General features: G+C 41.8%; 1 protein-coding gene across 10 annotated transcripts in view; it reads right to left on the bottom strand.

Moving 5' to 3' along the window:
- Positions 1-12,772, bottom strand: part of NSD2 (nuclear receptor binding SET domain protein 2) — an 88,995-nt gene that overhangs the window by 24,171 nt on the left and 52,052 nt on the right. For 9 of the 10 annotated variants that reach the window (XM_087434796.1, XM_087434803.1, XM_087434801.1 and 6 more), the window contains 3 exons: positions 11,993-12,117; positions 1,388-1,519; positions 188-311 (listed from right to left, as the gene is read on the bottom strand). In XM_087434796.1, the coding sequence (XP_087290922.1) occupies positions 188-311; positions 1,388-1,519; positions 11,993-12,117 (381 nt within the window). Of the gene's footprint in view, positions 1-187; positions 312-1,387; positions 1,520-3,502; positions 9,327-11,992; positions 12,118-12,772 lie in introns of those variants that run through there. The other variant, XM_087434805.1, reaches the window with a different exon arrangement.

Genomic DNA, 12,772 nt, shown 5'->3' with positions numbered 1-12,772 from the left:
CAGGGACTCGTTCTCTGCTGGTGTCAGGTCTCCAAAGGAAATAAAAACATCAGGACGCATCTGGCGGACCAGAGCACTTTGTGAAGGGAGCCTAGGAGGGAGACTCCGAGGCTGGAAGGGACGTCACAGAACTATGTGCCCTTGGGAACAAGCCCTCGCGTGATTTAAAAGCTACAACAGAACTTGCCTGAAGCACACTCGCTGCAGGTGAACCTCCCTTCTGGTCTCCGGGAAAGCCCAAGGCAAGCGAGGTGGAAAGCTCCGCAGCAGGGGCCTTCGCAGAGCACAAGGCTGCCAGTCTTCTCACACAGCTGTGGGCGGAGAGGGGACAGCAGTGAAGCAACACCCAGCGCAGCCCCTCTGTACCCATGTGCTACTCAAAGGAAGAGTTACACATGCATGTGAGATGCTGGCCTGAGCAGAACCCACAACACATCCGGTATCAGAATAAAACCAGGCGACAAAATACAGAAAGAGATCCCTCAGCAACAGCAAAGGAAACAAACAGGATCAAAAACCTAAAGGACATACTCAAGAAGTTTAAAATCAGATTTGAAAATCAAGAAAACTCATGCACATTTTCATCAGAAATCAAACTCAACCCAATGCAGCTGAGAAGTACCAAGCTGACCAGCATTTCTCACGTATTGATGGAGGGGCTTTCCTCACAGCCTCTGGCAGCTGAGTTCATCTCCATCTCACAGAGGGGCCGGGGCACAGAGAGGCTAAGTGACCTGCCCTAGGTCACTGCAGCAGAGGACACTGACCCAGTGGGCCCAGCCTGCCCACCTGGTATGCGTGCCAGCAGTGAAATATCTTTGTAGCACCTGGCCTCTTCCAACCACACACCGTTTTTTTTTTTTTTTTTTTTTTTTTTTTCCCCCAAAGCCCCAGTACATAGTTGTCTGTCATAGTTGCACATCCTTCTAGTTGCTGTATGTGGGACGCGGCCTCAGCATGGCTGGAGGAGTGGTGCCTCGGTGCGCACCCGGGATCCGAACCCGGGCCGCCGGCAGCGGAGCGCACGCACTTAACCGCTAAGCCACGGGGCCGGCCCCACACACCGTTTTTATACACTTCAAAAAGTATATACACACATCTGTGTGTATGTAATATACAATTTATATATGAGACATATCTTACACATGAATGGATGATGCTAACTGGGGCACTTAACCCCAGGATACAGCTGGCAGCCTAACACCCTCAAAACAAATATCAGTGACTGATGATGGGGTTAGGGCAGAGGGGGTCTGCAGGTAAGAGAAGATGCAACAAGACTCACTCCCATCTACTGGGACCCAGGTGGGTGCTATAAGGGATGAATCAAACCGCTCCTCCCCTCACTTGACACACATACTCCTCCCTTGACCCATGTATCCCTCACCTGACACACATACTCCTTCTTGGCAGTTATTCCTCTTTCAGACTTTTTAGAGGAGACGGACACTTCAGTCTGCGTTTCGTCTGCACTTTCATACGGAGACTCCAAGGGCTCGTCTCCCAGGCCATCTGATACCTAGAGATGAAGGAGGTGGACGACAGTTCACTAGTCGCAGAGAGCAGCAGGTGGTCACATGACTTCAGAGACAGCCCCGCCAGGACTCATCACTCACACACATACACACATGCCTTCTGAACACTCGCCCTGTACTACCAGTTATTTATCGGAAACGTACATCAACTGGTTTTTGTGATAATACAACTTGTCAATAAGCTGTGTAGAAATTCAGAAATGGACTTTATTCTACTTAATATTTTAGTCTATATATGGAGGCATAAGATTTAACATTCTCTTAATATTCCTTAAAAATGAAGTAACTTATGAAAACCTAATTTGCTTTAGTAGGTGACCTAAGACAGGCTCTGGGACCAAGAATCTTGACCTTTCTTACTCGATCTGTTAAGGTCCAACTACTTTAAGGTAAGAGAAACATGTTAATACCAAATGAATTTTTTAAAGAACCAAAGTGCAGTGTCATAATGTAAGCCTTCACACCTCATCTTGCTCGTCTTACTACTGCTGTGGTAGAGACTGGATGATGTCAGCAGCATGTGCATATACGAGTGCTCACCCAAACGTCAGGCAACCGTTTTCCAGACTTGTCATCACAGCTGTAACTAACTGTCCTGTTCTCCTCATCCTCCCATTGACTACCTTCCCCACCAGAGTAAGGTGGGAGAAGGCGAGGTTAAATGTGATGACTGTTAACACGTGAGGCTAAGCAAAAGGCCTGGGAGAAAGATGTGGAATCGGTGAGCAAATGAAATGACTCACAGGTTGTATTTCATCAGTCTCACCTTCATTCATCAGAGATCATTAAGACTGGGCTAAAACCTCTCCCTCATCATTGTACACAGCATTTTCCCCTCACTTGACCAGCAATAATAAGTCTTTAAATAGAAATCAATAAATCTTTAGAAAACTTCCTTATACATCAAATTCAGATGTTTTTTAAAAAAATACTAAAAACATTTAGTATTTATCTGATGTTAGGTAAATAAATGTTGAATTTTTCAACAGAGCTAAAGTATAAACTACATTTCCTGTATACCTCAATAATCACAAGTAATTATGTTACAGGCTTGCTGTTTGCCAATGAACACAAAGCTAGAAACTGAAATTGGGCCACATTTAAAAACAAAAACAAAAACAAACCCCACCAGGCAATCCACCCGATTTTTAGCCTTATCAATGAACCTTCTCCAGATTTAGCTCACTGAAATTACAGGAAGCAGAAGAAAAAACCCAATAAACACGGGGTTTTTTGCTCACTTAAAATTGGTGTTAGAGCGTTGACTTTTCTTGAGGGATCTGTTGGCTCTGACTGGAGTCTGTGGTGGGGTGACAGGTGTGTGGGCCCATTGTTCCGCCCTCACTACTCTCCTATGTTTGACACATCCCACAACAGCAGCCTCAAGAGAAAGCGGCCTCTTAAACCTGATTTCCTCACCTTTTCCAGGAAGATGGAAATAGCGTGAATGAACACCAAATTACAGGGGTCTCACTTTATAAGGCTTTGTCACCGTGAGGCTGCCTGGATGGAGCCACCGGGGTCCACAGCCCCTCCCTATCAGCTCACCTCCTACTACTTGAACACTTACATCCAGAAAGAAGGCAACCTGAAAACATGCTCTGAGTTTAAACCTCAAATTTAACATGTCCATCAGATACGGGGTCACAGATGGGGGCTGAGCACTCTCAGGGGAGACTACAGTGGGCGCTGCGGGAGCCCCAGGCATCAGGAAGGGCAGCTACACTGCCTGGCCCTGGCCCCACTCAAAGAGTAGCCCACATGGCTGCCCAAGGCTGACCGTCTGATGGAGGAACTGAGGCCCAAAGAAAAAGCCTTCATCGCAGGCTCAAGGGGAGAGAGCCCGGTGTCCTGCCCAGCAACCCATGTTCTTCCTTCAATGTGGCTGGAACAAATTTTAAAGCTAAAAAAAAAAAAAGGAAAAAAATGCATGGAGAGAAAGACAGAAAACACAGACCAGTCCTGGGTCAAAGGAAGGAACAGCACCTTTTATTTAAGATTTACAGAAAAAGTTATTCCACTTGGAGATATTTCCTAAATTAACAAAGTCTGTTTTGAGGAAATAAACACTGAATACATATTTTGAATGGAAATATAAATGTTAAAGACACACATGAGGCTCGTTTCCTGATTAGGGTCTAAGATACACATACAGAATACAGACCTTACAATATTACAGTCTATGACACAGATTGCAGGAGATTCCGACTTTCATCCCACCAAACCCCTTCCCAGCTACTGAACAGACAACTAGCACACAGTCGGGGGGATCCAACGGCTCTCCGCTCGGCAAACCACCCGCAAGAAGGGCAAAGTAGGCAGGGCGCCACACCAGCACGCCTTACTCCAGCTGCAGGCTCCACCTCCATGTGCACCAGGTGATGGTACTTACTCGGAGATGCCGTTTGTGAAAGTGACACATTCACCTGTACGGTCCCAACACAGTCCCAAATCTCAGTCTACGACATCTACGGTCTATTCCATATCCAATAGGATGCATTTGGAAAAGAAAAAATGTAGTAACTGAATGGACACAGACTCTGTCAAGAACTTGCCCGTTGCTTCCCGAATCCACCAAAGCCACACTTGCAGCACTGATTTCCAAGCAGCTTAGTTCCTGACTTGTCAAAGTTTTCTTGAGTCTGAAAATACTTTCTCTACTCTCTACTCAATATTCATAGTATCAAATTGCCTGTTTGCCTTAGAAATACATTATTTTATGGGCAGGGAATGCAATCTCCTTCACATATATTACAGGGATTTTTCAAGATGATATTAATGAACATAATGTAACCTAGTGAACACATTTGAACCAACTTCTAGAAACCAAGTAGCCATTTAGGGTGACTTATGCAAATCCCAGGCAGGTCCTCATTGCTGTGACTCGAAAGCAGTCCCCTACGCCTCAGATGGTGTTATACATAGTGAATTTTTAATTTTCTGACAAAACAAATCCCTTCACAAGTTGAATACTACATCATTTTTGAAATACAATTACAGACCTTGAACAATAAATATTTCTATATACGAACATATTTTCATGTTTAAGTTATTACGCTTTTGTAAAGGAAGAAATAGATTAACTAGAAGTACTTTCACACGGTATTTCGGATTTACAAATGATAAGAATCCTGTGCTCATTGGATTTAATGAGCTTAAAATCAAAAGACTTATCTCAAACAGGTCTTCCAAGTTAATATCACAGTGAAATATTAGAGTAGAATTAAAATAATTTTTAGTCATTCATCACCTAAAACACTACAATTCATCATAACTTTTATTAAAGTGACCCTTCTAGATGACAAAGACTAGAACCTTCCTAGCCGCCCCTAAATCCTAGGGCTAGGTCTGAATTGTTGAGAACACACAAATCTCCAGTTCACACAGCATCACTGTGCTCACACCCACCTTCTGACCTTGGCAGCTTCTGTGTAGTCCAGCAGCCCCAGAAGGTGCCAGCGAGAGCCATGCGGCTGCTGCTCCAGATTCAAAGCCAGTTCTCATCACAGCTAAAATGAGTTTCTACAATGTCCTATCAACCCAACTTTGTCCAAACTGTGTCCTCGGCAGTGACCATCCTGTAGAGAATGGGCTGGGGCGGGCCTGGGCAGGCCAGCAGCAGGCAACAGGCTCTGCCCTGCCTGTGGCAGACTTGAAAACAGTAACAAAACTCCCACAGTCCCTGCTCCAGTCGCTTCAGTTAGCACCTGCGGCTGAGCAAACGCCCTCCTGCTGTGCCAGGCCACTCCCACCCCCACCCCAGTCATTTCTTGAAGATACAACATGCCTGAATGGTTAGCATGCTTCAACATATATGCCAAAGAATTATATGCAAAAATCCAACAACTGCATGAGGCCAGGAAAAATTATAAATGTGACTCTAACATGTAACTATGTAGTTACAAAAGCATCTAAGAAGATGAGGTCTGTTGGGTTCTTAAACTGACACTGAGCACTGTTGGCTGTTGGAGGGACGCCCCCGCTGGTGAATATGCCCCAAAGGGAGCATCCCCCTCATCCAGACGGTACAAGGAATAAGATGGATACAATACACATAATTTTCTACCTGCTACGGACAGTCAATTGATTGTCACTGACAGTCATTATTGATTTTAAAAGCATAAAATGCTACAGTTTCACACTAAGTCAAAAGGGCTCTCACCCAGTCCATGTACAAACGTCTACCTAACCAGAACAACCTTAAAAATGAATTAATAATTTAGAGGGGCTAGATATGTTTGAGCAGCATGTTAAGTTAGAAATCAAAAGAACAAGAAATCAAGTAAGCTTGCCAAAGGTACAGCGATCGTATTTTTCATCTACCCTTTCAGACAGGAGTCCCCCCTGGGAGAGGGAAACCTCAGCTTTAGACCAGTCTTCTCACACACCTCAGGCCCATGTACGGTGTTTACGTTAAGTCAACAAAGAATCACTCGCCAAGCACTCTTCTTTCTAGTGGACTGGATCAGATGAATGGAGAACTTTCCTTTATTAAAAACACTTATACTATTATTGAAACGATGAACAAAATCACAACTCATCATCTGCCACAGCGAGCCCAACGTCTACTCGCATCAGGCCGAGAACACTCTCAAGGGCATTTTTTTATCACTTTAATTTTATACCCTTACATGGGCACGTTTTTTTGTTTGGAGAACTAGATAATTTACAGTCTTACTTTTCTTCTTTTTCAGAAAATTTCAAAAACAGACTCTCAGTAGGTATTAAGAGTCACCCACCATTGGGCAAACGTTGGCTCTGCTTTGCCGTCAAGTCTGGCCACTCTCACACACCTTTGGTCACAAATCTTGGGCGAGCAGGTCAGGGCCAAAGAGACTATGGGAGTAATGAACTTGTTGCTGACAGTTCAGGTCTCGACAGTTTTCTCGATCCTTTCCTCTAGTGTATTCAGCTGTTAACATCCCCAACTACATAAACTCTTGAAATGGCCATCTCCCTTGTCCCACTCCCCAGTCCCTGACCACTCCATTTTAAACCTCCCTGTGCTTCTCCATGAACTTTCAATGAAAACCACAGAACCAGGCACATCTAAAGCTGGGGGTGACCCCACAGAAATCGTCTATGAAGCAGGCTATCTTTCCTTGGAGGAGGTGGGACGGACTCCTTCACACATTACATGGAGCCACCCTTTGCCTTACATTCATGAAACTTTGCTTCCTTGTCCTGAAACTTCACTTAGGTTTCTTGTGGGTTTTTAGGAACATCCTCTTAAAAATACTGGGGTTATTTTCAGTTGGGAAATACAGATATAACGTATACTAAAGAGAGTACTGAGATGTAACTACACCTCAATTCATCACAACTGAAGAACAGACATTTAACTTTTGTATTAACTGAAGAAAGGCCACAAGGGAGACAGAAGTCTATCTATAGCAGGTGGGCAGTTTAAACAATGCAGGACCTCTATTGCCAACACATGCACTTACTTAAGGTGCTAATCTTTTACAATGGAGTACTTTCATTTTTAGAATAGCTACACCGTAAACTTTTGTATATTCAGAGAAGTTTTTACCTCTTGCGAATGCCTCACGTTTTATACTAGAGAGTTCCTTTCTCGTAGTTACCTCCCCTCACCAGGCACAAACGTGGCATATGGAAGATGTTTTGAAGCAAGTCAGTGGGATCACTACAATGATTCTATGTACAGCATAAGCAAAATTCATTTCAACAACGGGCAGCTCAAATGACTTAAGACTAGAACGTATCGGCGTTATCTTGACTTCTTTAGGAAATGAAGGAATTCCATGTTAAATTAGTAGCATAATGAATTTTTGTACTCTTGCAGACAAACTATTACTCATCCCTAAGCTCTTTCAAAACAGAAGCCCTCTCCACTCACCTCCTTCAGGAAGCCATGGGTGGACCCTTTCAGGAACTCCACTCCTCCCCAGCATCCCTCAAAAAGACCACTACTGGCATTTGGAGTGGGACAATTCTGCCATATGTGGGGCTATCCCTCTCACTGCAGGATGCTAAGTACACCCGCCTCTGCCCGCCTGGTCAACCTTCCCAACATCCCTGGAAGGACGATGCCTCCCTCAGTTGAAAAACACCACATAATCCCATCCTTGTCCCCCTAGAAACCCCTATGTACTCAGCAGATGCTAATTTTATGCTGCTCTTGTGGACATACCATTCAGGCCTTTTGACAGTTCTCACCTTCATCATAGAGAGGAAAGCACCTATTCTTCGGCTGACCTCTAATGCACCTATCACATATTGGTAGCTGGCTGGCCACCCATTCAAAATTCATCATGCTATAATTTCAAATGAAGTCTCTCAATTCCTGTCAAAGGCCTTTCAAGCCAGAGTCTTTAATTTGGGTGACCATTTCTTGAACTAGGGCCGTTTTTATACCCTTTTTTTCAGTCTTTAATTTAGTGACTGGTTTTTTCGAGAATCCTACATTACTCATGAGCTTTTTCATGTCCTTTAGGAACAGCATGACTCAGACTGTCTTTGAGGCCACAGATCCCATTACATTTGAGCAGGGCCACCCCATAGCCCTTAGCCACAGTCCAGTACCCTGAAGTGTCACTCAAACCCAGTGTTTGCCACTCCTGGGTTTATTTTATCCCCAAGTGCATAATGCAGGCAAGAGGATTACTTTTCATGCCAAAGCAAAATTTATATTTTTGGATAAAAATGGAATGATGGTGATTTTATTATTTTTATTGTTATAACCATTATTGTCACAATAGCGAACCACTGAGTCCTTGCAAGGCGCCAGGCACCCTAAGTGTTTTACATGCGTTACATTACTTAATGGTTTAGAACACAAGTATTTGTCAGAAACTTTCATTAAAGGTAAAACACATCTGAAGAGTCTGCTGGGAATGAACCAAGTGCTATTAACATGGTAACGTGAATAGCACTCCTTCTGCCTCTTATGAGCTGAAGAGCACATGAGGCCTCTTCCTCACCATGCAAACATGCGGACACCCTGGGGCATGACCCCAGGTGGTCACCCAGATTGAGACATTTAATATGATGGCTGATGTTCTACAAAAGAACTGATGAAGTCGTTGGTGTAAATAACCTGATTATGGTATCCCCTAGATATCAGTCATTGAATCAAAAGAGTAGAGTTAAATGGTTCACGATGATACTGTAAATTATATTTTTTCCTACAAATTTACTATATCTAGTGTCATAGTAAAACTGTTTAGTAAAAAAACAGAATCAAAACTCTTCCTGCCTTTTATGTTGCAGATTAGTTTCATATCTACAGTACTGAATACATTCCACTGGCAATGAGAATAGTCAACGAGGACTCCTTTTAATATGTGCTGCTGTTCTGTTTTTGAAGGTACAGATGCTGACATTTTTCAATAAAAATTCAGTAAGTTATGAACTAGAGGAGAAATATGACCTTTAACAAGACTAACCCCTTCAGTATGGTGTCCTTGTCGAAGGTCCAGGACAGCCCCTGACTGAAGGGCATCCTTTCAATTTGAAATCTACATTGGTCACTAGAATATGAATGTGTTTCTATTATGAGATGAATGTGATTGGTTAAATGGCCTTGATTAGGTATCTTACCTTGGTCTTAAAATTTGTTATCTGTTTTCTTCATTGTATGTGTTTATTAATACCAGTAAAAACAGATTATCACACATCTTCCATAAAATGATTGTGATAGGAATGTCACTTAGTGTGTACGATGATACACCACCTGCAGCAGACATCTTGGAATATTACATCATTTTAAGAGCAGTACAGGGCAGCTGAGTTCAAATCCAACTTGACTGATGTGGGCTCCCATAAAAGCTGTTACCAGTGAAGGCGAAAAAAATAAGAATTTGCTCTACTAAGGGAATAAGAAATGAAGTTACAAAACACTTAAATCACATTAATTCCTTCACAGGCCTCTGTCATGCAAGTGTGTAATTTTAATCTATTCTATTCATTAGGGTGATGCAGTACTATGTAATAATTATACTAATATAAATTTTATTTATAACATATACTTTTTTTGAGAAGAATTTAAACAACATGATCTAAAATGTTTTGAAATACCAACCCAGTGAAAATTCCTTATTTCAATCAAGGGTAATGAAAGAAGGCAATACAAACATGCAAAGGGCATGTCGAATTAGAGGCCAGTCTGAACCCCCAAAGAGCAACTCCCATGGTTGCCTAACTCCCATCAGAACCAAACTCAGCAGTTTACAGGATGATTTTTATAACACTACACTTTACCTCACATGCTGAAGGGCACTCAGCATGGTATACATTGTAAACGCGTACTGTAGTTCCATAGTTACTACATAATAGATAAGCCGTTTTGTTCACCTAAAGTGGTTTTAATGAACAGTATAATTCTGTAAAAAATGAACTCTAATGGAAGATTTATATAAGCCACACAAAAGTGGCCTAATGGACAAGGCCTAGTAATGTTTTTTATAAGGAACAGGATGCACACTATGGGATCTATCACCTTCAAAATGCAGGAAGGTGTATGATTTTAATGTATTTAATATATAATATAAATGTATTTAATAATCTATCCACCTCTGAAGTTCTAAAGAATTAAAAATCAATTAAGTCTAATGATTATAAAATGCTTCATCTAAGTCTTCCTAAGTTCAGATCAAATGTCTAGGCCAGGAAGACTCAACTCACCCTGGTCAAAGTGAGTGTCAGGCTCTTAGGCACGTCTACCCAGTGTGTCTTCATCTCCACCTTGCCCTGTGGGTGCTACTCTAAATCCAAGCCTTTAACATACACTGACTTAGGATCAGGAACAACAGACAAGATTTCGGCAGCCTCAGGGTTTTTCTTTCAATTGTATCTTACAACGGTATAAGTAAAAACTCAACCAAATAAGTGGACTAAAATATAATGCAAGAAAAACGCATTAAAATTTTTTTTAAACAAAAAAGCCAACTTAAGTGAAAGGGTCTAGGGAATTGAAACGTTTTTAGTATTCTTTTTCTTTAGAATTGCAGACTACCTTTCATTTAATTTTTTAGGATACTAATCTGAACTTGGACAAGAGAAAAAGGAAAAATATTTTGTAATAGAATTTGCTTTTTCATGTTTCAATAAGCTCCTAGAAGTTCAGTGAAGAATTCTTACTGCATTTTCTTGGATGTGCCCAAATGTAAGAAATGTTTAGTTACCTCTGCATACCAAACTATAAGAAAGCCCCAGTCCCGCACATGGGAGCAGCTCCTCACCACTACTGAGCTGGCTCAAGTCCCTGAAGAAAACCCTACAGAGAGGAGGGCTCTGTATTTGCACGATCACTCTGGATTCTGAGCAGCGAGCTGCAGAGCTCTCCGCACATCATCAGACTGCCCAGGGCCCTGGGCTTCAGCGAGGGAAGACACCTCACACTGGAAGGCCCATCTCTTATCTAATAGGAGGAAGCAACTGAGGCTGAGAAAGAGCAGGAGAATGCCCAGTCCCCACCAGGGACCATGGCAGAGACCAGGTCAGAAGTGCCACCTGCCGACCCAACAGGGTGAGGGGTCTATCCACTCCCTGCCTTACTACCCTGTTGCAAAAAAAACCCAAGGTTAGCATCTCCTCATAAATATTCTAAAAACAGGACTTATGTCGACAATGAGAACAAGAGAATCACAGGGAAGAAAATAAACTAGATATCAAAACTTGAAAATAAGCTCCTTGGGCAGTCACTAAAGTTGGGAATCCAAAATTCCCTCTGGACAAAAAAGTGTCCTACCTGCATTCTGAGGCTGTTGTTTGTTTTGTTTTTAGTAATGGCCAAGACTTTAGATTTGATGATAAAGTCTAGATGTCTTGACACAATGATGGTAATAGCCTCAAATAGCTATTATTTTGCTAGCATATATTTTACAAGTCCAGAAAATAGGAGTCATATTACCATGGTAGTTCTGACTCACCTCAACACTCAAGTATCTAAGAATATGCCAGAATTTAAAGGATCAAAGCCATGGACCCAAAGCTATGGAACACATAAGGAGATTCCTCCGTGAGCCTAGGTCCAAAAGCCACAGGATTCCGGTATAGCCACCCTTCATTCCACCTAGGGTGAGTGCACAATGACCGGAGTCAGCTCAAATGACACAGTGTGTCGTATGAGGACCAAAGAGGACTTAGTTTCATGTGAAATATTACAATGTGAGGACTAAATAGAACACAACATTTTTAAGACAGATTTCAAGAACAATTAAATGCATCAATACTAAAGTATATCCACGTACACTTATACATACACTGTGTGCATGTGTGTGTATTTATATTTGAAGTCCTCACATAGACTAAAATAGTGATCTTTTCCACTTCATGACTTTTACATAGTTTAGAGACCCTAAAACCCACCTACATTTGTGGAGAACACCAATGTTATGCTTGTTAAGTCTGACTTTTACTCACACTTCAACGTGGGTAACTAAGTGGCCTTCATATGAATGCCATGGTTATCATTATCATTATTATTATTTTACCTCATTCTCAGTTAAGGATGCAGAAGGAGATGAACTTTTGCTAAACGCAAGAGTTGAAGACGCTGCTGCAGAAGCCCGATTTCGCTTCTTCAGTGGTTTGCATGCATCAGACAGATGTTTCGTTGCTGTAAAATAATTTTGGTTTATAAAGTAAAGTTTGAAATCTTAAACTCTCAATCTCTTCACTGCTTTAAAATTACTCCTCTAGCAAATGAAGTTCTAAAGATGAATCTCCTGGGAAGCTTTGTCATACTAAGGGCTTAGCTCTTTGTGGTGGAAAAATCTGAATGTAAACAAAGTCAGACAAACTGTATAATGAACTCCAATGTCCCCCTGCCTGGCCCCCAAAACCATGAACCTAGGGCCAACACAGCTCCATCCACACCTGGTTCCCTGTCCCCCTGCTGGGCTCTTCTGTAGCAAATCCCAAACCTATCATTTCACCCATAAAAATTTCAGTACATATCTCTAAAACATAAGGTTTTAAATATAACCATAATACTATTATCATACTTAAAAGTAACAATCCCTTTATATCATCAAATATACACTCAGTGTTCAAATTGCTTACAAATGTCTTGTTTTTTTAAGTCTGTTTAATTGATTTTTAAAAACCAGTACAGCACCTCAATGAAAACAGAGCTATTTGTAATCTTCACTTACTCTTTCTCCCCTGAACTTTGTTTCCTTTCTCATTAAGAGTTGGAGATGGTAAGCTTTCTTTAATAAACTACTAGACAGATACATCAAATAGGTAATTAATGAAAAGGTAAAAGGTAG

Source organism: Ceratotherium simum, chromosome 8 (assembly GCF_057802395.1).
Source record: "Ceratotherium simum simum isolate JZ-2026a chromosome 8, ASM5780239v1, whole genome shotgun sequence".
In the NCBI taxonomy this organism is placed as follows: Eukaryota; Metazoa; Chordata; class Mammalia; order Perissodactyla; family Rhinocerotidae; genus Ceratotherium; species Ceratotherium simum.
Note: the sequence above shows the minus strand (reverse complement) of the source record. Positions and strands in the feature narration are given on the sequence as shown.